This window comes from Lampris incognitus, chromosome 15 (assembly GCF_029633865.1).
Source record: "Lampris incognitus isolate fLamInc1 chromosome 15, fLamInc1.hap2, whole genome shotgun sequence".
In the NCBI taxonomy this organism is placed as follows: Eukaryota; Metazoa; Chordata; class Actinopteri; order Lampriformes; family Lampridae; genus Lampris; species Lampris incognitus.
Window position 1 is genome coordinate 34,909,128 of NC_079225.1, and position 25,578 is coordinate 34,934,705.

Consider the following 25,578-nt stretch of genomic DNA (forward strand, 5'->3'; position numbering starts at 1 on the left):
GCTCCCAAACAACTCCCGAAAAAGGTCAAAACTAGATACAGACAAAGGGGTTTAAGTGTAGCCTACTCATTTCCTCATGACCCATAGCATTTCAGTGTCCTAAATCGTATCTAAAAATGGTCAAAAAGCGTTAAGGTGAAGAAACGCATGCTTCAACAAATGCTGAACCAGACATTTTCTTTTTCTCTCTCTCTCTCTCAACGTGCTGAGCAACTAGGGACACGCAGGCTTATCAAGAAAACTACAAACACCGAAGAGTTGGTCTGGGTCTGCACATTTATTAATGCACGCCTGCAGAGAGAGCTCACAGCATCAGCAAAGGGTGTCCACCTAGCGAGATCTCGCTAACCTCATAGGAACTGGGCAATTTACACGTTGTAATGAATGGGGTAGTCATAGAAACACCATAATGAAAGAATCGACTACAGAAACCTAGTTGACAGCCAGACCAGTGACTAGAAACGTTGTCCAAACACCTCAACCTATCGTGCCTGAGCGCGCACGTATTCGCGCGCGCGCGCGCACACAGACACACACACACACACACACACACACACACAGAGCCAAGTTCTCGGTGGAGGAGAGCGGCTTGTTTACGCCTCACTGCGCTGCTTGCACCTTCTGAACGCTGCAATGAGGATTTTTGTTCGTTTCGACAACGTGCTCACCATGACTTGGTTGACTTTTCTCGGCGTCATTTAAGAATACACAGTTGGACTAAATCGGTGGTCGCCGTCGCCCCTGCAGCATCCCGTGAGAGCAAGCTGTATTACTGGAGTAGTACACGTCGGCCGGGGGAAGATGGATAATAACACGGCAAATTCGGAGAAATCCCATCTCATTCACGAGAAGAATTCCAAAATGTATTCTCTGAAACTAAAAAGGTGGGAATATGTCACATCTCTATAACGACAATCGAAGCTATATGCATGGACGGAGATGCTCCTGAGAGCGCAATGAATAGATTTTGTGTTGCATTACCTCATGCAATCTATATGCGCGATAATAACTAATTAGGGATGCGGAGAAATGTGATAACTTAAGAGAAAGCGACCGATGAATGAAGCAGCCTAACCCTTTCACTAATGCATTTGTGTATGCTGTTAAATTGCCGTTCTGCAACAATGAATAGTCTTGCTCTAATAATAATAATAGTTATTATTATTATAGATTCCCTGTGAAATTTGCTTGCGCTGAGTTCCTCATGACACAAAGTCGTGTTCCTGTGACGTCCTCTGACAGGCAGACATAGCTTGTAAGGTGGCACTTGATGGAAAAATGTGTAACACATTTCGCATACATCGTGATTTTCTGCTATCCCCGTGTCATATGTTGCTTCCCTGATACACACGTGTTTTTTCTTTATTTTCTCTGTTTTTTTTGTTGTTTTTTTGCATGTACTGGACGTGAGCATGTTGCCATCAGAGGCCTTAAGCAGTCTGCTGGCGGAGTTTTATGTGAATGAACAAATTCATTTCCATGCTTGGCTTGTTTCTGGACAGCCTGTGACGGATGGCCCCGGAGGTAGGTAGTAGTTCATTGAGCAATGGTAAAATTTGCCGATCTGAAGCTACTAAAAGCCAAAAAGGGGAAGAAATAAAAAACAAATCACAATTTCCTTTAACTACTCTACAACAGCAAACCGACGTTATCATTTAATATTCTATTCTTAAAAAGTGGTTTATTTGGCTATGTTTTAAAATAATCTATTTAAAAATACCGTTGTGTGAATAAAGATTATTGCGACTTCAACAAAATATTTGCGGCGACGAATCATTTTTTCTTCTTCTTCATCTTCTTTTTTTCCTTCTTTTTTTCCTTCTTCTTCTTCTTCTTCTTCTTAATAGGCCTGTTGTATTTCGAACAGGGTTAGGTTATAAATCAGATCAATCAAGCAATCAAATTAATCAATCAATCAAACAGTTAAAAATATTTGTAATATTGCATAAAATGTGACAGGTCTACAGCCCCTAGCAGGTGGAGATTCGGGCCCAAACGTGGTCATAAGACGCACGGCAGCGATGTCCACAAGGGTTAAAGGCACCGGAGAAGTAAAGGCGACGCCAGTCTTCCCTGGCACACGAAAAGGTCTGTTAATCTGAATGATCAACACGCTTTATATGTGGATTTCTGTCGACACGCAACTAACTCGATAGGCCTATATTTTTAGCGGGAGACAGAACACAGACCATGTGTCCAAATGCGGCCAGCGGCTTTTCTCTCCGCGTCCTTCAAACTAGAAAACCTTTTCCAGTTGCAGATGTGGGCCTCGAAAAGGTGGCCCTATATGGTTCTCATTTGCAACGAACTCGTTGTAGCAGTTAAGCTAGTTTGCTAATTGCCCGGCTACTGATAGAACCAAGACGCAAGCTTAATTAAAAACTATAGTCATAGTTAACGTAAACCGGGATTAAGTTATACAGTCAGTATTTTAACCGGTGATCGAATTTTCTTTTAAATGGATCCCTCCCGAAGTCTGCTTTTACCGTCAACGCGCTTTCTTTCCCACTTGTCCACACGGTCTGCCAAGCCACCGCGAAGCCCTAATAAGGATGTGAACTGACGGGCACTTTACAGACTATCAGGCTGATTAGTCCTCATCACCAAAGCCTTCGGACGACCACAGGCCCACAGTATATGCAGCATTTGGAGTGGTCGTGCGTTACAATATGTATAATGGCAAGTTGTGATCAAACATGTTTAAACGGGCCTGTGTATCGCCATACATAAATGAATCACTGACACGGTTGACGTAAGAAACCCGGGAAATGTTCTTTAAGAGGCAGAGTTAATATTCCCGGGGTAAAGGGGGCATATGGCACTGCATTTGGGATTTCATGCACCATTTGGCTCCGTGCGTGTGCGTGTCTGCGTGTGCGCGTCAGCCCTGATGTGGCCGGTTGCCGTGTCATCAGCTGACATCAGCGGCGCACACACCGTTAAATCTTTGGATTACGTGAATGTTTACCACAGCGCTGTTTTGTTTCTGGTTTGTTTGTTTGGGTTTTTTTTTTAACTCGGATATCAAAATGTTTAAAAACTGAATGAACCCCCCCGCCCCCCGCAAAAAAGACTCAATAGTGTCACGTGACAGATCGCCAATTAGGCTCTTCAGTAATCCGGCCTGGGAGCTTCCCCCTTTAGAACAAATAGCCTACAAATGGGCCAATAGCCCACCTGAGACGCTGGTGTGGTATCAACTCTTGTAGCCTTTCGATATGAAACGTGTCTTTGCTGGGGAGTAGACGTTCCCCCTTCGATGCAATGACTAGCATGAAGTTAGATAAATCCATTAACTACAACAATGTAGTTATAAACCCCCACAGGAGGGTTTGCCGAGAACGAAAGCGTTTATGTTGCTCCATATTTAAAAGGCCTTTGGTTGATACTCGCCTGCTGGAGCCTTCACCGTGTTGAAGAGCTGTTTTCATTTCCCTATACGTTAAACAGAAATGTATTAATAACCAAGGTCTGCGTTACCTGATTGAATACAAGGGATACATATTGTGCAGGGGGTGCAACATTTGGCCCTGCACCAGCGTTCGTGAGAGATGCGAGAGAGCCGTTTTCTCGACGTGCCTCTCATGTCATCTCACGAGGAGAGATAAGACTCACAAGATCCTTCTTCTTCAGGGTGTTATAAGGTCTCTCGTGCCGTCCTGCTCCGTCTTATCTGCCCTTCACAGTTGTCTTCCGTCAGAATCAAATAAATCTATTTAAACCACACACACCTGACAATAGTGTACCACACACACCTCTTAAATGTGTGTTTTTGTTTTTTTACAAATTTGATTTGTTCTTTAAGATGGGGCTCAGCTTTAGGGTTTGGTCTGTTTTGTGTGCCTATATTCTTTCTGCTGTGTCAGTTAAATGACTTGCCCTTAACTAAAATGTGTGCAATCCACCAAGCTGTACTATAAACCTGCATACCAAAAGGCAAATTGTATGAAATGTTACAGTGGCCTACATATGAATGGGATCCAGTTTAATATTATGTTACGACTTCGCCACCCAAGGACCCAACTTCCCATCGTATTGTGTGTCATTTGTTCAAATGGGGTAAACCTCACACAGGAATGAGATCCTCACAATATTAACTGTACATTTCAGTCTGAAAATATGCAACAGACACGAACCAATGAGGTTGATTACACACACACACACACACACACACACACGCACACACACCGAAAATGCAAGTTTACGTGTGAAAAAAATTGCAAACCCTCGACACTGAAGGCATTAAAATTAGTGTATATATCGTAGGAGTTGTTGTTTGCATGCTAAAGTATTTTTATCTGGAATGCATGGAAATCGGAACACAAAACACAATGCCATCCCTTGTACTGCTCAAGAAAAACGGCAGCCGGAACACTGCTAGGAGGGTGCTCCATCTGCATAGAAAGATCAGATGGAGATACTGAGTTTTGTGGTGCAACGGGACTGCAGATTAAGGACGTTGTGGGTTCAGAGAGACAATTCCTTATACAACAGCAACCTCACAGTGGACCATACATTCACAAAAAAAGGCAAATTTGGTTCACTGTGAGGTGAAAACAATCATCGCAGACAATTCTGCAAAGTTTTGTCTTTCTCCTGGGATCCGTACAGCCGTTCCAACACGAGTTATAAGCAGACACAGATTTTATTGAAAAACCTAGTGTTACCAGTGTTTTAATCTTTAGTGATGCACGAGTTCCCTTTGAGTAAATTATATCACATGGTTTATTTATAAGCATCTCATTTAGTAGCATTCACATTCATATGTTGTATGTGTGTCTGCTCACATATTTCTTTGTTTGTGTGCATGTGCGTGTTTGTTTGGTTGAGAATCTTTGACAGACTGACCGTGTGTGTCTGTGAGTCTGTGAGGGAATGCAGTCTTTTTTCCTGCCTAAATGATCTCAACATAAGCTGCTGATGCCTTAGTCGCACATTTGAACATACCCCACAGGAGTGTCGAAGTGAATGTTGAATGTGTGTGTGTGTGTGTGTCCTGAGTGGGGGTGGAGGAGCATCGCTCCTATGTCCCAGTGGTGTGACTGAACAGAATCTGTTTTCTACTCGGCTGATTCTTTTCAGCTTTAACATCCCTAGAGATGTTATATGTGTGTGTGTGTGTGTGCTGTAATATGCCCTAGTCGGCGTGCCTTGACCATCACTTCTGTATGTATTGTAGCCGGAGAGTGAAGGGGGGTGTGTGTGTGTGTGTGTGTGTGTGTGTGTGCGTGATCGTATCAGTGAGCCCAGCCGTGGTTATCTCCTCTTTGCCCAAATTAGTTTTTCTCACCTCATTAACCACATCATCGCCTCTCCTCTTCACTGCACACGAACAGAGAAGGAGCCCATGTGTATGTGTGTGTATGCTTTCGTAAGAGGGACCATGCATGAGGAAAATGGACAAGTCAGCATTTTATTCAAAGCTGTCATTGGTCGGGGTGCAGTGGCACATGAAAGCTACATGTTTGATATTCACGTGAACGACTGTGACACATTGTGGTACCAGGGCCAAATTCAACCATGGACAATGGAACATTCTTATGTATTGAAATATCTTTTCTTCTTTTTTTTTTACTGGTGTTGCACCATGCAGATATTATGTTCCATAATATTCATTTTGTTATACTGAAACCAGAATGCAAAGGCAGGTTGCTTGAACCCATGATTTTCCTGTTTTTGAAGGTAGCTGTGTCTTGGAGACGAACTGAATACGGTCCATGTATTTGATTCAAGGCTTAAAAGGTTAGCTTGTGGGTGTCCGGGTGGTGTAGTGGTCTATTCCGTTGCCTGCCAACACAGGGCTTGGGGGCTCGGCGGTTCAAATCTCCGTGTTACCTCCGGCTTGGTCGGGCGTCCCTACAGACACAATTGGCCATGTCTGCAGGTGGGAAGCCAGATGTGGATCTTTGTCCCGGTCGCCGCACCAGCACCTCCTCTGGTCGGTCAGGGTGCCTGTCCGGGGGGGGGGGGGGGGGGGGGACAGGGGGGAATGGCGTGATCCTCCCACGCGCTACGTCCCCATGGCAAAACTCCTCACTGCCAGGTGAAAAGAAGAGGCTGACGACTCCACATATATCGCAGGAGGCATGTGGTAGCGCCTCCTCTGGTCGGTCGGGGCACCTGTTCAGGAGGGAGGAGGAACAGGGGGGAATGGCGTGATCCTCCCACACACTATGCCCCCCTGGCGAAACTGATCACTGTCAGGTTAAAAGAAGCGGCTGGCAGCTCCACATGTATCGGAGGAGGCAAGTGGTAGTCTGCAGCCCTCCCCGGATCGACAGAGGGGGTGGAGCAGCGACCAGGACAGCTTGGAAGAGTGGGGTAATTGGCTAGATACAATTGGGAAGAGAGAAAAAAGAAAAAAGAGGGGGCGGGGGAAGGTTGGCTTATGATATTCAGACAAAGCATTTCTTTTTCAGTTTCCTGATGTGGTTGACAAGGTTATGTGTAACAGCATCAAGCTTGCTAACATAATAGTCCATAGTAATCCCATCTGTCCTTACTTTGAACCACAGATCCCATATCATGTTTCTCATTGTACACTTGCTCCTTTTTCAAATTTCTCATCAATTTTAACACATGCATGTAATTTTACAGACTGACAATAATGTGAAATAATGGCTACGTTGACCCTGAGGAGGGATCAGTGAGGGAATAGGATGCACCAATGACCTTGCTGCCTACGAGGTATATAAACGGAAAGAATGGCCGTAATGGCAACAATGGGCCTCATTCATCAATCATTCGTACGTACAAATTTGTTCTTACACACCCATGGGATTTTGTAGCCCTGAAGTTTGTCTCAGAGATCAGTGTAGAACCTGGGTAGCCCCTGAATTTAAAAACCAATTGGTCAACACTGATGTCTTTGCAAGATTGGGTGATTGCTCATTGCAAGAGGTAGCCAATAGATGTTAGGGGGAAGGAATGACAAATAACCATCAGGCTTTGCTTTATCTTTCTTTCTTTTTTTATTTTTCCCCCTTTCCCCCCCCCCCATTGTACTATTTTCCGAGCCATCCCGGTTGCTGCTCCCACCCCCTCTGCTGATCCGGGGAGGGCTGCAGACTACCACATGCCTCCTCTGATACATGTGGAGTCGCCAGCTGCTTCTTTTCACCTGACAGTGAGGAGTTTCGCCAGGGGGACATAGCGCATGGGAGGATCACGCCCCGAACAGGCGCTCCGACCGACCGGAGGAAGTGCTAGTGCAGCGACCAGAACACATACCCACACCTGGCTTCCCACCTGCAGACACGGCCTGCCTTGTAGGGACACCTAACCAATCCGGAGAACACGGCGATTCGAACCGGCGATCTCTGTGTTGGTAGGCAACGGAATAGACCGCTATGTTACCCGGACGCCCGAAAAATAGGAGGGAATTTATTTTCCTATAAATAGTGTGATCTTGCTTCAAACACTACTGTTTCACCATGGACCGCAAAGTAGCATTCGCAATCGCCGCTATCCATGCATGGAGACAACACCACCAGAGGTACTTTTTATATGAACTGTTTAATTTTAGCTGAATCAGTTATATATACACTCACCGGCCACTTTATTAGGCACACCTGTCCAACTGCTCGTTAACGCAAATTTCTAATCAGCCAATCACATGGCAGCAACTCAATGCATTTAGGCATGTAGACATGGTCAAGACGATCTGCTGCAGTTCAACCGAGCATCAGAATGGGGAAGAAAGGTGATTTAAGTGACTTTGAACGTGGCATGGTTGTTGGTGCCAGACAGGCTGGTCTGAGTATTTCAGAAACTGCTGAACTAATGGGATTCTCACGCACAACCATCTCTAGGGTTTACAGAGAATGGTCCGAAAAAGAGAAAATATCCAGTGAGCGGCAGTTCTGTGGGCGAAAATGCCTTGTTGATGCCAGAGGTCCGAGGAGAATGGCCAGACTGGTTCGAGCTGATAGAAAGGCAACAGTAACTCAAATAACCACTCATTACAACCGAGGTATGCAGAAGAGCATCTCTGAACGCACAACACGTCGAACCTTGAGGCAGATGGGCTACAGCAGCAGAAGACCACGACGGGTGCCACTCCTGTCAGCTAAGAACAGGAAACTGAGGCTACAATTCGCACAGGCTCACCAAAATTGGACAATAGAAGATTGGAAAAACGTTGCCTGGTCTGATGAGTCTCGATTTCTGCTGCGACATTCGGATGGTTGGGTCAGAATTTGGCGTCAACAACATGAAAGCATGGATCCATCCTGCCTTGTATCAACGGTTCAGGCTGGTGGTGGCGGTGTAATGGTGTGGGGGATATTTTCTTGGCACACTTTGGGCCCCTTAGTACCAATTGAGCATCATGTCAATGCCACAGCCTACCTGAGTATTGTTGCTGACCATGTCCATCCCTTTATGACCACAGTGTTCCCATCTTCTGATGGCTACTTCCAGCAGGATAACGCACCATGTCATAAAGCTCGAATCATCTCAGACTGGTTTCTTGAACATGACAATGAGTTCACTGTACTCAAATGGCCTCCACAGTCACCAGATCTCAATCCAATAGAGCACCTTTGGGATGTGGTGGACCGGGAGATTCGCATCATGGATGTGCAGCCGACAAATCTGCAGCAACTGCGTGATGCTATCATGTCAATATGGACCAAACTCTCTGAGGAATGTTTCCAGTACCTTGTTGAATCTATGCCACGAAGGATTAAGGCATTTCTGAAGGCAAAAGGGGGTCCAACCCGGTACTAGCAAGGTGTACCTAATAAAGTGGCCAGTGAGTGTATATATATATATATATATATATATATATATATATAAAAGTCTTGCTCACAGTCATTCACATAGGCTATGTACTGTTCATGAGGAATTTTAACATCGACAACTGCTTAAATTTGCCATTCACTTGATTAAAACTCACCACTTATCCCAACAATCTCGAGGATCTGCCTCCACGCATATATATATATATGTATATATGTTTTTTTTCCTGGATATAAATGACTTTGTAAATTCCTCTTACATTTTACATAAAATATTGTTTGCTGATGATACAAATGTGTTCCTATCACATTAGAGTCTAAATGATCCTCAAAAAATTCTAAACGGGGAGCTGGTGAAGGTGGACACTTGGTTCAGATGTAATAAATTATCCCTAAATTTCAGCAAGACAAACTACATTGTGTTTCATTCCAACAAAAATCAAAATAATGCTGAGCATGTTTGTCTCAAAATTAATGGTCAGGATATTGAAAGAGTAAAGTCCACAAAATTCCTAGAGATCCAAACTGATGAATACTTAAAATCTAAGGGCCATATTGATGCTTTAACAAAAAGATTATCTAAATATGTTGGTCTGTTTTTTAAGATGACATTTTTTCCCACCCGCAGCACTTCTTACTTTGTACAAGTCTTTATTTGAGGCCCATATCAATTACTGCAATGTTATTTGGTGCAACACTTTTCCCAGTCATCTAAAAAAACTACAGGTTATGCAACAGAAAGTTATACGCACCATATTGTGGTCTGGGGTCTGTGCTCCCACGGACCCTCTTTTCCGCAATTATAGTCTTTTAAGGCTTGCTGAATGTAATGTTTTTCATAATGCTTGTTTGATGTACCATGTTATCTATGGGATCAATGACAGACTGTGTGACCTCATTCAAATTTGCCTCCCTCCGCATGCATTTAGCACCAGGAATAAAAACCTTATAGTGGGCAAGTGGTGCAGGATTAGATGCACGAGCCTTGGTGTGGCATGTAAAGGCCCACAGGGTGGAACGAGTTAATTGACAATTTGAAAATGTCATCATCCATACATGTTTTTAAAAAGAAATTAAAACAAATTAATTCAGAAATCAGGATAAGCGGTTCAGATAATGGATGGATGGATGAATTCAGAAATATACTGCTGACTGATATACTAAAAACTTGCTAATCATAGGGCTAGGACTTAAGATTTTTATATATATATAGCGTTTTTTTCCGAAGCCGTCAATGGTGTCGAGTGCTCGACTAATGAGGAGCGGGATATCGACACGGATACAGGAAAAAAGATTTTAATGCATAGCAGTACAGGCCTGTTTCGTGCGGTATGTGTTGACATATATATATATGTTTTACATTTCTTTCCTTTATGTCTGTTACTCTTTATGTAAATTACTTTGCTTAAAGTATGGGCCCCCATCTATAAGCTCTGCTGAGCTTCCTTGGGGTATCCCTTTTCACACCATTTTGTGTATTATATATGCATAAATTGTATTTTTCACGTGTGAAATAAAGTTGATTGATTGATTGAAGAAAAGCACACAACACCTTACCTACACTGCACCACTGCAGCACGAAACAAACAGCACAAACAAACACCTGACAGGGTAAAATAAGTCTAAGGGCCAGTCTAATGACTACTGACTTAAGAGTGTCTGACACTCTGAGGGAGGCGTTGTAAAGTTTGATGGCCACAGGCAGGAACCACCTCCTGTTGTGCTCTGTAATGCATTTTGGCAGAACGAGTCTATCACTAAAAGTACTCCTGTGCCCAACCAGCACGTCATGGAGTGGGTGGGAGACATTGTCTATGATGGCGCATAACTTCAGCATCCTCCTCCTCTCAGAAACCACCGCCAAAGAGTTCAGCTCGACCCCCACGTCACCCACCTTGCGGATCAGTTTATTGAGCCTGTTTGCATCCGCTACTCCCAACCTGCTGCCCCAACTCACAACAACAAACAGGACAGCACTGGCCACCACAGACTCATACCACAGCCTAAGCATCGTCTGGCAGATGTTGAAGGACCCCAGCCTCCTCAAAAAGTAGAGACAGCTCTGTCTCTTATAGAGGGCATCAGTTGTCTTAGCCCAGTCCAGTTTATTATCTATATACACCCCCAGGGACTTGTAGTATTCCAGTGTCCACACTGACCCCCTGGATGGAAACTGGAGTCACTGGTGTCATGTCCCTCCTCAGATCAACAACCAGCTCCTTTGTCTTAGTCACGTTGAGCTGCAGATGGTTCCACTCACACCATGTGACAAAGTTTCCCACCACAGCCCTGTACTCAGCCTCCTCGCCCTTGCTTATGCATCAGACTATAGCAGAGTCATCAGAGAATTTCTGAAGATGGCAGGACTCTGTGTGGTAGTTGAAGTCCGTGGTGTAGAGGGTGAAAAGGAAGGGAGACAGGACTGTCCCCTGTGACAGGACAGGACAGGACACATACCCATATCCAGCTTCCCACCTGCAGACACAGCCAATTGTTTCTGTAGGGACACCCAACCATCCTACCTTCACTCAATACAACGGATACAAATGGCTGAAATGAGTTTCATCTGTAGGTGTCTGGGCTCAGCCTTAGAGATAGAGTGAGGAGCTCACATATCCAGAGGGAGCTCAGAGTAGAGCCATTGCTCCTTCGTGTCAAAAGGAGCCAGTTGAGGTGGTTCAGGCATCTGATTAGGATGCCAGCTGGGCGCCTTCCTTTGGAGGTTGTCCTGGCACGTCGAACGGAGGAGACCCCGGGGTAGACCCAGAGCTCGCTGGAGGCACTACATGTCCAGTCTGGTCTGGGAATGCCTTGGGATCCCCCAGGAGGAGCTGGAGGACATTGCTGGAGAAAGGGACGTCTGGAATGCCCTACTTAGCGTGTTGCCACCGCGACCCAACCCCGGAGAAGCGGCCAATGATGAGATGAGATGAGATGGGATGCCCGTGTTGTAGCCAATGGAACAGACCGCTATGCTACCCAGACGCCCTCTACTCAAGTATTTTTTTAAAAGCAAGTACTCCTGTAATTTAACTCAAGTAAAAATTTAACTGAACAACTTTCACTTATATTGGAGTAATATTTGTCCACCTCTGACTATACCAGAAAGACTTATACATTCACCTGTTGCTGTCGCAGTGTTTTGGTGTGAGATTTGCCTTGGTGTCATGAGAGCATGAGATTGATGCCAGATGCGTGAGAGTTAGCAAACCTGAATCAGGGAAGCCTACTGGCATTAGCATTCACAACAATGTACTTCAAACTTAATAATGAGTGCCTGGTGCTCAAATCATTTGTGAAGAATTAGTCATGGTTATCAGTTGCTGTCACTGTGTTGTGGCTCCAGAACTAACAAAACGGAAACAGAGACATCCAAGCTGATTTCTAATAAGGTGCCGGTGGACTATACCAGGTTTAAAAGCGGGGGGGGGTCAGTTTAGGGATGGACTCTCTTAAAGTGTCAAAATTGTAAGAAAATATAGTTATTTCTGTATTGATAAGGGACGGCATGGTGGCGCAGTGGTTAGCGCGGTCGCCTCACAGCAAGAAGGTCCTGGGTTCGAGCCCCGGGGTAGTCCAACCTTGGGGATCATCCCGGGTCATCCTCTGTGTGGACTTTGCATGTTCTCCCCTTGTCCGCGTGGGTTTCCTCCAGGTTCTCCGGTTTCCTCTTACAGTCCAAAGACATGTAGGTCAGGTGAATCGGCATTACTAAATTGTCCCTAGGTATGAATGTGTATGTGTGTGTGTGTGTGTGTGTGTGTCCGCTCTGTGTGATGGCCTGGTGGCCTGTCCAGGGTGTCTCCCCACGTGCTGCCCAATGACTGCTGGGATAGGCTCCAGCATCCCTGTGACCCTAAAAGCGGGATAAGTAGTTCGGATAATGGATGGATCTATAGGCATAGAAATAGTACTTTAAGTTGCATATAAATATGGTTATTAATCAGAAATTGAGTCAAATGATTTTTCATAAATGTTTGCCTCTATTGGGGGCAATAAAAGGAGTATCTTGCGATTCTTTTTATACTCTTGTTTTTATGATTTTTTTCATTCACCTTTTTTTCCCATTCGCCTGTTCTCTTTATACTCAGTGTACTTACGCATTTGTTGGAGAACAATCCATTTTTTCAAATGACTGCAAATCATCCAGCCAATTTTTACATTTCAACTAACAACATCAAGTATTCTGAAACAATTGTGAAAATGTTTCATTGTCATTAGCCCATGGAAAAGTATGATTTTATTTTCCTGAAGCCTTCTACTTTCATACACTAAGCCTTTGTACATGCAAATTGTCAGAGTCACTTCTAAACAACTAAACTGTCATTTTCAAATAAATGATTAAATCCACTAGTTAAACCATGTGTATTGTGATTAAACGCATCTCACATCGCAGTCTCACGTGGGACTTTCTGTCTGTTATATCACATGATAAGAATTTTTATTGTCCGGGTGGCGTAGCGATCTATTCCATTTCCTACCAACATGGAGATCGCTGGTTCGAATCCCTGTATTACCTCCGGCTTGATTGGGCGTCCTTACAGACACAATTGGCCATATCTGCGGATGGGAAGCCAGGTGTGGGTATGTGTGCTGGTCGCTGCACTAGTGCCTCCTCTGGTTCGTTGGGGTGCTTGTTCGGGGGGGAGGGGGAACTGGGGGGAATAGCATGATCCTCCCACGCCCTCCCTGGCGAAACTCCTCACTGTCAGGTGAAAAGAAGTGGCTGGCAACTCCACATGTATCGGAGGAGGCAAGTGGTAGTCTGCAGCCCTCCCCGGATCGGCAGAGGGGGTGGAGCAGTGACCGGGACAGCTCAGAAGAGTGGGGTAATTGGCTGGATACAATTGGGGAGAAAAGGGGGGGAAATCCAAAAAAAAAAAAAAAAATTATTCTCTCCCTTTTTTCTTTACCCTTGTAGCTCTTTCCCAGGCTCCAAGGAGGAGTTTGCCAAGTTTCCTTTCGAGAATGGGGGTGTGGCCGGGGCCATTGAGCTGAAGCGGCCTGTTGGCGTCCATTGCCATGGTCATAAGGTGCCGATGTGTGAGGAGAATGTGGACAAACTGCTGGCCAAGAGGAAACTCTATGTCGCTTCAGCTGTCTGCCTCGTCTTCATGATCGGAGAGGTCGTAGGTAAGATTTCCGTGACAGACAAAGGAGAGGTGTAAACAGCAGAGGTCACATGAGCAGAGCTGTTCTTAAATGTAAAGACAGAGGACCTTTTTATATCGCGGTAATCTCATCTAAGGTGGCACCACAGGATGCAAACAAATAACAACAAATAGGTTGGAATCTCACTCAGTACTCAGACAAAAAAATACACAGATTGGCCAGATGGCGGCGCTATAACAACGAAGTTAACGTTTTGGCCTATAACTTTTGAACCGTACGTGACGCATAATTTGTTTTGGTACCCGTTTTCCATGAAGACACGCCCACCTACCTCTGATTGGCCGAAAGTTCCTGCCTCTGCTTGGCCGAGCCGTTTTTCTTATGCGTAAAGGAAGAGGAGCAAAAGCGGCTCACGTTAGCTAAATAACAAACCTATGCCTACTTATTGCCTACTTATTGTATGTGTACATATCGTTTAAATGTTATGTTGGCCTTAACTCCACAACAAACTATACATTAGAATCAACAACACAGTCTTCCTCACACGAACACCGGAATATAGCTCAGGATTCCCATCAGGAGCCACCAGAGGGAGAAGTGCTGTATAATGCAACAGCATGTCACAGCAATCCGATCGCGTTAATGTATAATATTAATAGCCAAATAAATTTTATATTGCGCTCTTCAAGCTACTCAAAGATGCATAAATAATGTATCACTTAGACAGCCCCACCTTATTGTCGTAGCTTGACCAAAGAACTGAGGTCCGTACATCCAATAAAGAAGTTACTGAACTTTACTTATAGTTATTAGTCTTTTGCTGAACGATATAGGTTCATATTCTTGGGCTGTATCACAGTAACCAAACGACAAGGCAAGAGTGCCCTCTACTGCATGTTAATGAAATAAGAGAGCGACGTGACCATCGCGCATTCACTTCAAAATAGACCATACAAAGGTCCCTCGCTGCGAATCAGCACTGGTACTTACATAGCAACTAAGTGGCCAATTAAAAGAAAGACACCATCAATACTTACTCCAATTACATCTTTTTAATCTCAATAATTTGTTTAATTTGATTAATAATTGTTACAGCTGAGGGCCTCCCTGTATCACATAGCCTATTGCGTCTGTTTGTAAACAAATAATCGTAAACAAATAATTGAGAATAACAGATCTAAATAAATATAACATTAACAATCTATTGCCACAATTTCACATTGTGTGTTGAAACAAGCATTGTGTGTACTTAAACAAGAAGCACTACATTCAGTTACTCAAATAAGAATATGTGGCGAAATGGATAATAATATTAATAATAATAAAAATACATTTGGTAGTGCAAGCTGTATAGTCCACTACATTTACTAACAGAGGCTGGTGACCTGTGGATGACCCTAACCTACAGACATCATTTCATCGTGCAAATATCAAAGTCTATTCTTCTAAACATGTCTCTAAAGCGTGTTCTGTCATGTAGCCTAATAATTAGGACTTGACCTCCTACAAGTAGGCAATTGCCGGATTAAATCGATTATATACATTGCCAATTAACTGGCGAACTAAACAAGTAATATAAAGTTAAAGACTAATGGCTTGGGGGGAAAAACAAGATCATCTGAACAAACTGATAAAATGATGTGTGTGTGTGTGTGTGTGTGTGTGTGTGTGTGTGCTGCTACTTCGGATTGCTGCGGCCTCCCTCTACTGCTTGGGAGAAGCTGTGAGTGCCATACCTCACTCCTTTTGGGTAGCTGTAGCGATGGTCCATGGCTGCAACACTTTTCTTTGGCCTCCCCGCAGTCAGTCGGCGTCTATCCCCAAGCTTCATCTTCCGGCGGGCAACAGAGGTCGGCTGTGCAGCGATACTTGGCCCTGCACGGTTAGCGACTCGCTGGAGAGCTCTCGCTTGCTGCGATGTCTGGCTGTTGGTACCACAGCGGCCAAACATGTGCAGGGCTGACAACAGCATGGAGGGATTCCCTTTTATCTTGTTGAAGGTCTTCAACATGGCTGATGCTCCTCCTAGAAGTGCTTCATTATTCAGCACTGTGTCCGAAAACTCTTTCCACTGGGACCGCAACTCCTCTGTGTCTAAAACAGATGGGAACAAAGCAATAGATTATCTTGTATCATTTCATTAGTAGTGTATGTATGAATATGAATCATTAAGAATAAGAACACATCCTTACTGACCTGTTGCTTCAGGACGCTCAAGGTCTTCAGTAGCTGCCTTGAATATCTGTTGATACAGTCTGAAAATAAGACATTAATAGAAATATAATAACGTGATTAATAAACTCCCCAAAGAGTTGGAAGGATCGTGCATCTGTGGAATGAGCAATACAGCTAAATGTGTGGGATGATCATAACACTAACACATTTTGGAAGCTCTGCTCTCATCTCTAGATAAATCATATATATGTATTTTAGTACAATATAGGTGAAGGCAGTACTACAAAATCATCATACATACCTATAACAGAACTGCAGGTCAGGACAGATAGAGCGGTCTGCTGAGGTGTAGATGTAATCATCCCCATACTCAACCTGCAGATCATACTTCAGCACATCCAGTGCTGAGGATGGAGAGTGTCCAGCTTCAAACAGCTTGGTGAGCTTCTCCACAGCCACACTGCCCACATCTCGGTGACGCACAGCATCAGCCACATGTATATTATGATTGTGGATGTTGCTAATATCCACAATCGTTGGGTAGTTGGGTACATGGGGATCAGTGCTTCTGGAGTGGAAAAAGCATACTGTTAAGTAAGGGATAATGCACGACGAGGTGTGCGGTTCTTGAAAAATAATGCACGACGCAGCGGCGAGAGGCGGAGGCGAAGCCGAGTGGGGTTATCCTCCGCAAAGTGCATTATTTTTCCAAGAACCGCACCTCGGAGTGCATTATCCCGTTTATACCATGGCCACTTGCCAAAGGTGGCCAAATGTGGCATTTTACTCTCACTTCCTGTGTTAAAATGTAAAGAAACACGATGAACTCTAGCCGAAAGCTTAAGTTTATCACCCACAGAAAGTAGTCCCTTGCCAACCTATCGCACCATCTCTACCAGTCTACCCCGTAACAGAGCATTCCTGTGATGGGGGGTGGCATCCTGACTCCCATAAATTTAAATGGGATGTGTGTAATACCTGCTTGGTTGCCCACGGGAGTCCACGGTTCGCACAAGGCTGACTTTCAGTTTTGCAGGGCAACCTGTGTTTTTAGACCTACGTGTAGTGTGGTCCTGGTGTGGTGTGGTCCTGGTGTTATGCTGGCACCGGTAGTCTGTCTACAGTATTAAGATAAAAAAAAAAAATGTATAAAAAGAGTCAAATGATCTCTGGTTAACCTCATGAGTGCCCGCCATAACTAACAATTATCAGTCATAAATAACCTTTCAGCTGAACATATTGAAATATCACTACCAAGGAATGTTGACCATACCAACTCTAAAAGAACAACTTACTTTGAAGATTGTCTTCTGGCCTTTAGTGGGTCTGGTGTAGGCCACTCTCCATGTTACTGGCATGAACTTCAGCCACAACAGGAACTCCTCCTTGGATTGAAGGGTCAGCCGCACAGTGGCCTCAAAACTAATATGGTCGCCACCACCACAGGAGGATTGGCTCACAGCCCTGTACTTGCATACATGGTACTGATACCCCTTTGGTAAGAAGTCCTTCAACACAAAGACAACACGAGGTGTTGATTTAAAAGGCCAACCCATGCTGTCTTCTCAGTCGAATACTGACAAATGCAACTTGCCATAACAGTTAGGCTAACAAAAAAGCTTACATAGGCTACTTAGAAGAAACACTTACCACCAATTCACTGTACTGGTCCATATTATTATATGGCGCGGTGCAGGGAAATCGCTCTGCATTGCTGGCGCGTCCTTTCAGGTTTCCTAATCTGTTAGGAAGTGAAATTAATATTAGCTAGCTAGCTAGTTCACAGTACATACAAGGGTGTTCCAAATATTTATGAAACTATTAGTAAAAAGATTAAAAGTGAACGTGTAGCCTACCCAGGGTGATTGTCTTTGGCCATAATCGCGTAGCTAACGTTAGCTAGTCAGGAAGGATCTTCGAGAAAAGAGATGGAAAGGACCGTGTCATTCTTGACCGTTAACTGTAGCTAACGTAACTATTCAATAAATCAAGTTATCTAATCAATTGACCAAAATCATGAATGAAAGTCCCAATTATTTACTTTGGCCTCCAACTAGGATAGTTCACAATGTACACGGAGTTAATATTTTAGCTTTAGAAACGTTGATAAATGAAACCTTACCTGAACGCAGCATAACGAAAAGCAAGTGAAGGCGGTGCGGCGTTGCTATGACGAGAGCGTGACGGAGGCGCGTTGCTATGACGAAAGCGTGACGGAGGCGCGTTCTTGCAGAAAACGGGTACGAAAACAAAATCACGCGTCTCAGACACAAAATAATATATTTTTCCCTGGATTCTGTGGGTCCAGGCGAATCTAAAGCTAGAAGCCACGCCCATTTGCACCTAGAAAGGTTTTCCGCCATTTTGAATTTTGTCCAAATCTGTTTTTTTGCTACTCCTACTTCAAATTTTGAGCAACCGTCACCACATTTGTTACGGAGCATCTCTGGATCAAAATTGCTTTTTCTGATTTTTGATTTTTCCATACGATTTTGATTATACAAGCCAATCAAGTTTTATCAAAGTAGCCAATTTTAAAAAATTGCAATAATTCCTGAACGCGCTGACATCAACCTGACATTCGAGATGGATGTTCATAAATTTTCACTGAGCTTACGTATTAAAGAGCATTGCATTTGACCTCTAGGGCGCCACAAATGCAAATAAAAGTTTATATCTCGTTATCGGCTGCATGGATTTGTACTAAATTCGGTTTGCAACTGTGGGCCATGACTCAGTCGATGCATAAAATTAAGTAATGATTGATTGAAGTGGGCGTGAATTATTACAACAAATCTAAATTTATCGACATTTCACATTCCAGACTAAAAAAAAAAAGAAAAGCAATCAACCGTACGTTTTACAGACCTGAAAAGTTTTCCACACATCCACTGATGTGTGGCAAACTGTTGTCCCACATCAGTGGATGTGGGACAACAGTTTGCCTCACTGCAGCCTATGGCCAGTTCAGAAGTCCGTCAGTTTATATTTTCCAAACTATTTAAAACCAGTCTTCATTCAAATTGTAGCACATCCCTCCGAAAGATGATCTGACACTTGAACTGATGATTTTAGAGTTATTGGAAATCCCAAAACTAACCCAAGAGCTAGTTACAAAACACACAAACACTATTAGTCTAACACTAGCTCACATTAAGCTAACGATAACTCAATTAAACGAACGGTGAGAAAGAGTTCTTATAGTTAAAAACTACTTTTAAGACACAAAACATTTGTTAATATCACAACGAACACTAACCTTGTGCCTCTTCAGGGGTTGCTGATACACTAAACGTTTGGTGCTTTCGTTTCCCATTTCCTCTTTTCTCTCGCTCGCGGCAGGAACTAGGTAAGTATTAGCGAGTTTTCAAAATAAAAGCCCCTATAGTCAAAACAGACAACAAGACACCACAAACTTAAAACAGGTAAAATAAGTAATTAAAGTTTTATATATCTAGAACTTTTAAAAACACAGTTACAAAGCGCTTTACACTCAGTCCAGAAATATACGAGTAAATACATAAACTAAATTGAATAAATATAAAACATGGCACAGGGAGTAACGGACCAAGCTAAAAACGAACCAAAACAGAGGGTAGGGATGGGGATCTATGAAAAAAAAAGCTTGCCTGAAAAGATGGGTTTTAAGAAGCCGCTTCAAACAGTCCAAAGATTCAGCAAAACTAATGGATTGGGGTAAGATTTTTCCAGAGGGTTGGGGTAAAAACTGCAAAGGTGCGGTCACCTTTTGTTTTGCAGTTGGAGTGGGGGATGGATAAAAGACCGAGGTTTGAGGATCGGAGTGGTCGGAAAGTGTAATGAGGGATGAGAAGATCAGAAATGAAACTGGAGGCAAGATAATGCAGTGCTTTCAACCTAATTAATAAGCTCTTAAAGATTATTCCGAATACACAAGATAAGCAACGGATATGAGTGTTCAACAGGACTATCTCTTCTTTAGAGCTAAAACATAAATTGGGTTATTTATACAAATGCTACCAAAACTGACACAGATTGTGCAGATGCTCGATATCACGTGTTTCAAAAGGTGTTCAGATTTGTCAAACCACGAGTAACATTCAGTGTCTTACTGTAACTGGTACTGTATGCACAACATTTTCTATTTTGCCAAATGTTTGATCAAACTACACCAAAATCTTTGACAATACACCTGATATCAGCACACGTTTGTGTGATTTTTTTCCAGTTATATCACCAACACTTTAATTTTTGTGAAAATTTCGAGCTTAAACGGACAAAAATACCCCAGTCTGACAACAGTGATGTCATTGCCTCAATTTGTAAGGAAGTGTATGGAAAACAACGTCTCCAGAGTGGCACAGTCAATAAGTCACCTTCTTTGGGGTTACAAAGGTTGCTGGTTCAAGTTCCAAGGTGTCCAATTCAAACTTGCCAACCTTGTGGCAATTTATGCATGTGGCATGTTTTCAAATTCTTCTGAAGGGTCATATTAAGTAGAAGACTACCTTTTGATAGAGTTTAGATTTTCTGCCATTTTGAATTTTCCTTCTTCTTCATCATCTTCTTCTTCTCCTCCTCCTAAGTTTCATATTTGGCGTTATTCATCGAAGTGCTTGAACCCCACCCGTTGCCGCTTGCAACTAGATTAATGTTTGTGTGGTTTCTCTCTTGCTCTCTGATTTCTCTCAGGAGGTTACCTGGCTCACAGCCTGGCCATTATGACAGATGCAGCCCACCTTTTGACAGATTTTGGGAGCATGATGGTCAGCCTCTTTTCTCTGTGGATCTCATCCAGACCTCCCACTAAAACTATGAACTTCGGCTGGCACAGATCAGGTCAGATCTCACGTTTGGCTAGATCAGGATGAGTAGATGAATGGAGATTGGCTGTATAATTTGAACAGATGGGTAGTAATGGATGGATGGATGAGTAGATGACTTACAGTATGAAAAGATCAACATATTTTGAATGTCAAGGGCGATTCAATCCAATTGCTCAGATTGTCCAGGACAATTTAGAGCTGAGCTGCCTTTGAATAGATAGATGAATTAGTGAATATGTGGGTAAATTAATTCACAGAAGGAACAAAATAGTCTACACAAACATTTAGACCTGTAGTAGTATTTGACTTATTGTATTTGGATTTGCAGAAGAGAAAGAGGTCTTTTTGAATAATACTGTATGATGAAATGACCACTGACTATATGACTTTTAACATGTAACATATGTATTCTGCTGGCCATAGTATATCCTGCACCATCCCTTCTGCACATAATATCCAGTGCTGTTGCACTTTTTACTATCTGGTGGAAGTGCAGCACATATTGTGACTATGTGACAGCTATAGCTTTCAATATGTCTCTGTGCCAATGTCAGCATGAGAAATTTTAATAGAATTTTACGCTTGACTATTAAGGTGATTTATATTCTTGCAACTTATTTTATTCTGTTCTATTTTTTTCAATTCTATTCTATTCCCCTCCTGACAGAAATCCTCGGGGCACTTGTCTCGGTGATGTCCATCTGGATTGTGACGGGAGCTCTGGTTTACTTGGCCATAGAGAGGATTGTACGTAATGATTATGAGATTGATGGTCATGTGATGCTGATCACCTCTGGTTGTGCTGTCATTGTCAACATCATGTGAGTGGTTCCCGATTTGCCCAGATTTCGGTGTTTAGATGAGCTTGCTCCATGGTTCTGTTGTAATACAGGTCTGTTTCGTTTCAAGAAGCGATTGTGCCACACTCTGGCAATTGCAAGCAATGTTTTTGGTACACTGAGTTTGATAAATATCAAATCAGTTTGAGATAACATTTTGTTGCAGAAAACGAATTGCTTTCTGCAACTGTTGAGTCAATAGCCAAAATTAAATTAAGGAACAGAGAATAATAAATACAAACTGGACTAGAAGCTGCAGGGTGTAAACTGTTTGACAAACTTGTTAAATTTATTGGCATGCACGCTCCCCTCTGACTTCAAACACCACCCGTATCCGTGCGCCAAGTCCCAGTTTCTAAAACTGTGGTTGGACTCGAAATGTATTACCGGTCTTGCTTTGGTAGGCCCCAACAACTCCCACTGACTTTATCAGGAATATCTCATTTGGAAACCTTGGGATTTGTCAAAATAAACAAACAGAAAAAGAACCTAACTGACCTGTGGGCATGGAATATACTCCCCTTGTGTTGCCTATCAACAGAAGCCAAGCAATACAAACAACCTCTCTCTCTCATTCAAGTATGGCCTATATCCTTCACCACTCCACCACTTTCCATGCGCATGGAGCGGGCTATCACCACTTGGAGGAGAACAGTCAGAGTCCTGTGGCACATGGCCACACCCACACGCTCCTCGGCAGCCACGGCAACACCAGCGTGCGCGCGGCGTTCATCCACGTGCTGGGAGACCTGCTGCAGAGTGTGGGAGTCATGGTGGCTGCAGCCATCATTTACTTCCGGGTCAGTCACTTGTTAAGGTTTTCTACACTGAACTGTCAATTCCTCTATTAGTCTATTTGAAATATCACCGCTAGCTCTTATATGTTGACATATAGACAACCATCTTAAATGGAAACAAAAGCATGTGAAGAGGGAAAATGTTTCCAGTCCATCATGGGTGATGGACCGGAAGATGCTGTAGACTGCAAAGACATCAAGTCAAGTCTGTCACTAGTTCATTTCCCCAATCGTTGTTTAAGATTATCTTGCTTGGTTGATTGATTGGTTGATTGATTGGTTGGTTCTGAGCAAATGAATGCCCAAAGACACTCAGTGGAGTGAACCTTCTGACATCCATTCTCTCTTTCCCACCTCCTCCTAATCTCATTCCTCCACAACCTGACTAAATGTTTTTCTTTCTTTCACTCTCCCTCAATCTCTCTCTCTGCTGCGCTGTCCTTTCTTTCCCCATCCCTCTTTCAGCCTGAATATAAAGTAGCAGATCCAATTTGTACCTTCCTCTTCTCTGTCTTTGTGCTCTGCACCACCTTGACCATCCTCCGAGATGTCTTCAGGATACTCATGGAAGGTAACTCGTGTTTTCGCACGTTCCAAAATAAGTAAATAAATAAAATCTGTCTGTTCACCCCAGAATTTATCTTCTGTTTATCGTCTTCTGTGCCCACAAGGATAAATAAATAGACTGCAACTTCAAAAGGGTGGTCAAATTCAATGCCTATGGCCAAGTCCAAGACAAAGTTGTGGTATTATCAAGTTGGCACAAGGTCAGCATGAATAGACTACATTGCATTTCATAAACACAAAAAAATACAGTTAACACCTAGAAAATAAATGACAGACATTTTTTTTCTATAATCAACAGAGCAATAAATCAAAATCTTTTTTTTTAGAGGGAAGGCCATGTTTTATTGATACGATATATACTGCAGTCTTTAAAAGAGTCACGGAGAATTGTTCTCCGTTTTATTGAACATCATAATCCCAAAGACGTGTCACATCACTCAAAAAGGTGTAGCCCTGATGTCCCAACCTCGAGGCTCTGCAAAAGAAAAAAAACAGAAGAAAGGAACAGGATGCCTGATGTCCTTTGCACCACAAAGATCCCCATCTAAATTAATGGTCCTTTTGATCTCCATTTCACTGTGTCATCTCTCATTTCCCAGGTGCCCCGAAGGGGATCGAGTTTAATTCAGTAAAGGAGGTGCTGCTTTCTCTTGCGGCTGTGAAAGCCACGCATTGTCTACACCTCTGGGCCCTTACTGCAGGCCAGTCACTCATCTCCGTTCACCTGGCTGTCGGTAAGTTAGCTCTCTCCATGCTAGACATTAAAAACAATGCAGGACAGAATGCAGAAGAATACGGTGGAGTTCAGTCAGGGCTCGAATTGATCCCCTCGCATCACCCCCTGTTGAACAAACTGACAAAAACCAACCCTTTGTAAAACTGCCATCCCCCTTTCCATCCCTTCTGGCTTGATGATGCTGTGTGGTATATCTTAATGAAGGAACATATGAGGAAATCTATTATTCATGTTTGAATTCTATCAATATTAGAGATTTGCAAACTGGAGACATTTTTTTCCCCAACCGACCCCTAGCCCAGTTCCGGACCTCCGAATTGCTATTTAAACTTATTTTTCACTCGTCTCAGCTACTTTTCAAATTTTGTCACATGAAATGGGAAAGAAATGGCCATATCAGGCAACAAGACTCCACCATCCCTGCTGGAAATATTATATATATACATTTATTTATTTTTATTTTCCCCAATTTTTCTCCCTAATTGTACCCGGCCAATTATCCCACTCTTCCGAGCCATCCCGGTTGCTGCTCCACCCCCTCTGCCGATCCGGGGAGGGCTGCAGACTACCACATGCTTCCTCTGATAGATGTGGAGTCACCAGCCACTTCTTTTCACCTGACAGTGAGGAGTTTCACCAGGGGGGTGTAGCACACGGGAGGATCATGCTATTCCCCCCAGTTCCCCCTCCCCTTAGAACAGGTGCCCCGACCGACCAGTGGAGGCGCTGGTGCAGCGACCAGGACACATACCCACATTTGGCTTCCCACCCGCAGACACAGCCAATTGTGTCTGTAGGGACACCCGACCAAGCCGGAGGTAACACGGGAATTCGAAGTGGCGATCCCCGTGTTGGTAGGCAATGGAATAGACTGCCATGCTACCCGGATGTCCCGGCCTCCTTGGAAATATTTGAAAATCGGCCATTGAGTGTAGTAAACACAAACAAAACAGAGAATAGCGGTGTAGACCGAGTAGAAGAGAGTAGGACAGTGCAGAAGTCTAGAGCTGAAAAGAGCAGAACAGACTAGAGTGAGGTAGAGTGAAACTGAACATGTCAGTCGCACCTTTTATATCTGTCTGATGGATCAATAGTTCCCCTTGGCCATGGGTAAACGAGTAAACCTCTTTCTTGCAATCATCTCGAGCTGGTAAGGACTAAAAGGCAGTTAGAAATGTTCAAGGATTCTGTCTGGAGAAGAAAGGAGAAAAGAGAAGAGAACATGCTCATACCATTCATAACATGAGGTGTAGAGCAGAGTGAAGTGGGCTAGAGTATGTGGATGTGTTGGTCAACATGAATGTTTGTGTACATGTATTTGTAGTTTGTACGTGTTTGTGTGTGCGTGCATGACAATCTAGCATTGCTGTTTTTCCTCCTCCAGAGGAGAACGCCGACCCCCATGTGGTCCTGAAAGAGGCCACAGAGCTCCTCCAGACCAAGTTTGGTTTTCACGGCGTAACCATCCAGGTGGAGCCGTACTGTGATGACATGGCCTACTGCACCCGCTGCCAGGACCCCGTGGACTGATACAGCATCCAGCTAGCCGCTGTTCCGCCCTCCGGACACCGACACAAATGGATTGGCACAAGTGTATTTTCATTCTCACTGAGTGGACCGGACCGGACTGGACTTGGTTGCGCTCTCATGTCTCTTTTGTTCCATGAGCCTGCTTTCTGCCAAGGGGTCAAAGAGCGCTTGCTAGATATATTCTGCACTTCTGTCTGAGCAACGGTAAAAACAACAACAAAAATGTTACTGGTGTCATTAGAAAAACTTTAACAAGAAAAAAAAAGAAAGAAATTA

General features: G+C 43.5%; 2 protein-coding genes across 2 annotated transcripts; one reads left to right on the forward strand and one right to left on the reverse strand.

Moving 5' to 3' along the window:
• Nucleotides 1–801: 801 nt before the first annotated feature.
• On the forward strand, nucleotides 802–25,302 carry slc30a2 (solute carrier family 30 member 2). The gene is made up of 8 exons (XM_056294759.1): nucleotides 802–884; nucleotides 13,663–13,874; nucleotides 20,700–20,846; nucleotides 21,501–21,654; nucleotides 22,253–22,472; nucleotides 22,935–23,040; nucleotides 23,636–23,770; nucleotides 25,157–25,302. The coding sequence occupies exons 1-8, from the start codon at nucleotides 802–804 to the stop codon at nucleotides 25,300–25,302; spliced, it is 1,203 nt and encodes a 400-aa protein (XP_056150734.1).
• On the reverse strand, nucleotides 14,906–19,342 carry LOC130125243 (uncharacterized). The gene is made up of 8 exons (XM_056294758.1): nucleotides 19,288–19,342; nucleotides 17,885–17,942; nucleotides 17,679–17,769; nucleotides 17,324–17,536; nucleotides 17,007–17,146; nucleotides 16,330–16,596; nucleotides 16,050–16,108; nucleotides 14,906–15,947 (listed from the first exon to the last, which is right to left on the reverse strand). The coding sequence occupies exons 2-8, from the start codon at nucleotides 17,905–17,907 to the stop codon at nucleotides 15,532–15,534; spliced, it is 1,209 nt and encodes a 402-aa protein (XP_056150733.1). The 5' UTR covers nucleotides 17,908–17,942; nucleotides 19,288–19,342; the 3' UTR covers nucleotides 14,906–15,531.
• Nucleotides 25,303–25,578: the final 276 nt, after the last annotated feature.

What these genes read in the sequence shown, in the direction of transcription:
- slc30a2 (XM_056294759.1), top strand. Translation starts at nt 802, where the DNA reads ATGGATAATAACACGGCAAATTCGGAGAAATCCCATCTCATTCACGAG. An exon ending in CTTCGGCTGGCACAGATCAG is followed by an intron (nt 20,847 to 21,500) that starts GTCAGATCTCAC and finishes CCCTCCTGACAG; the next exon opens with AAATCCTCGGGGCACTTGTC. An exon ending in GCTGTCATTGTCAACATCAT is followed by an intron (nt 21,655 to 22,252) that starts GTGAGTGGTTCC and finishes CTCTCATTCAAG; the next exon opens with TATGGCCTATATCCTTCACC.
- LOC130125243 (XM_056294758.1), bottom strand. Translation starts at nt 17,907, where the DNA reads ATGGCCAAAGACAATCACCCTGG. An exon ending in ACCAGTACAGTGAATTGGTG is followed by an intron (nt 17,537 to 17,678) that starts GTAAGTGTTTCT and finishes TTTGTGTTGAAG; the next exon opens with GACTTCTTACCAAAGGGGTA. An exon ending in GCCAGAAGACAATCTTCAAA is followed by an intron (nt 17,147 to 17,323) that starts GTAAGTTGTTCT and finishes TTAATACTGTAG; the next exon opens with ACAGACTACCGGTGCCAGCA.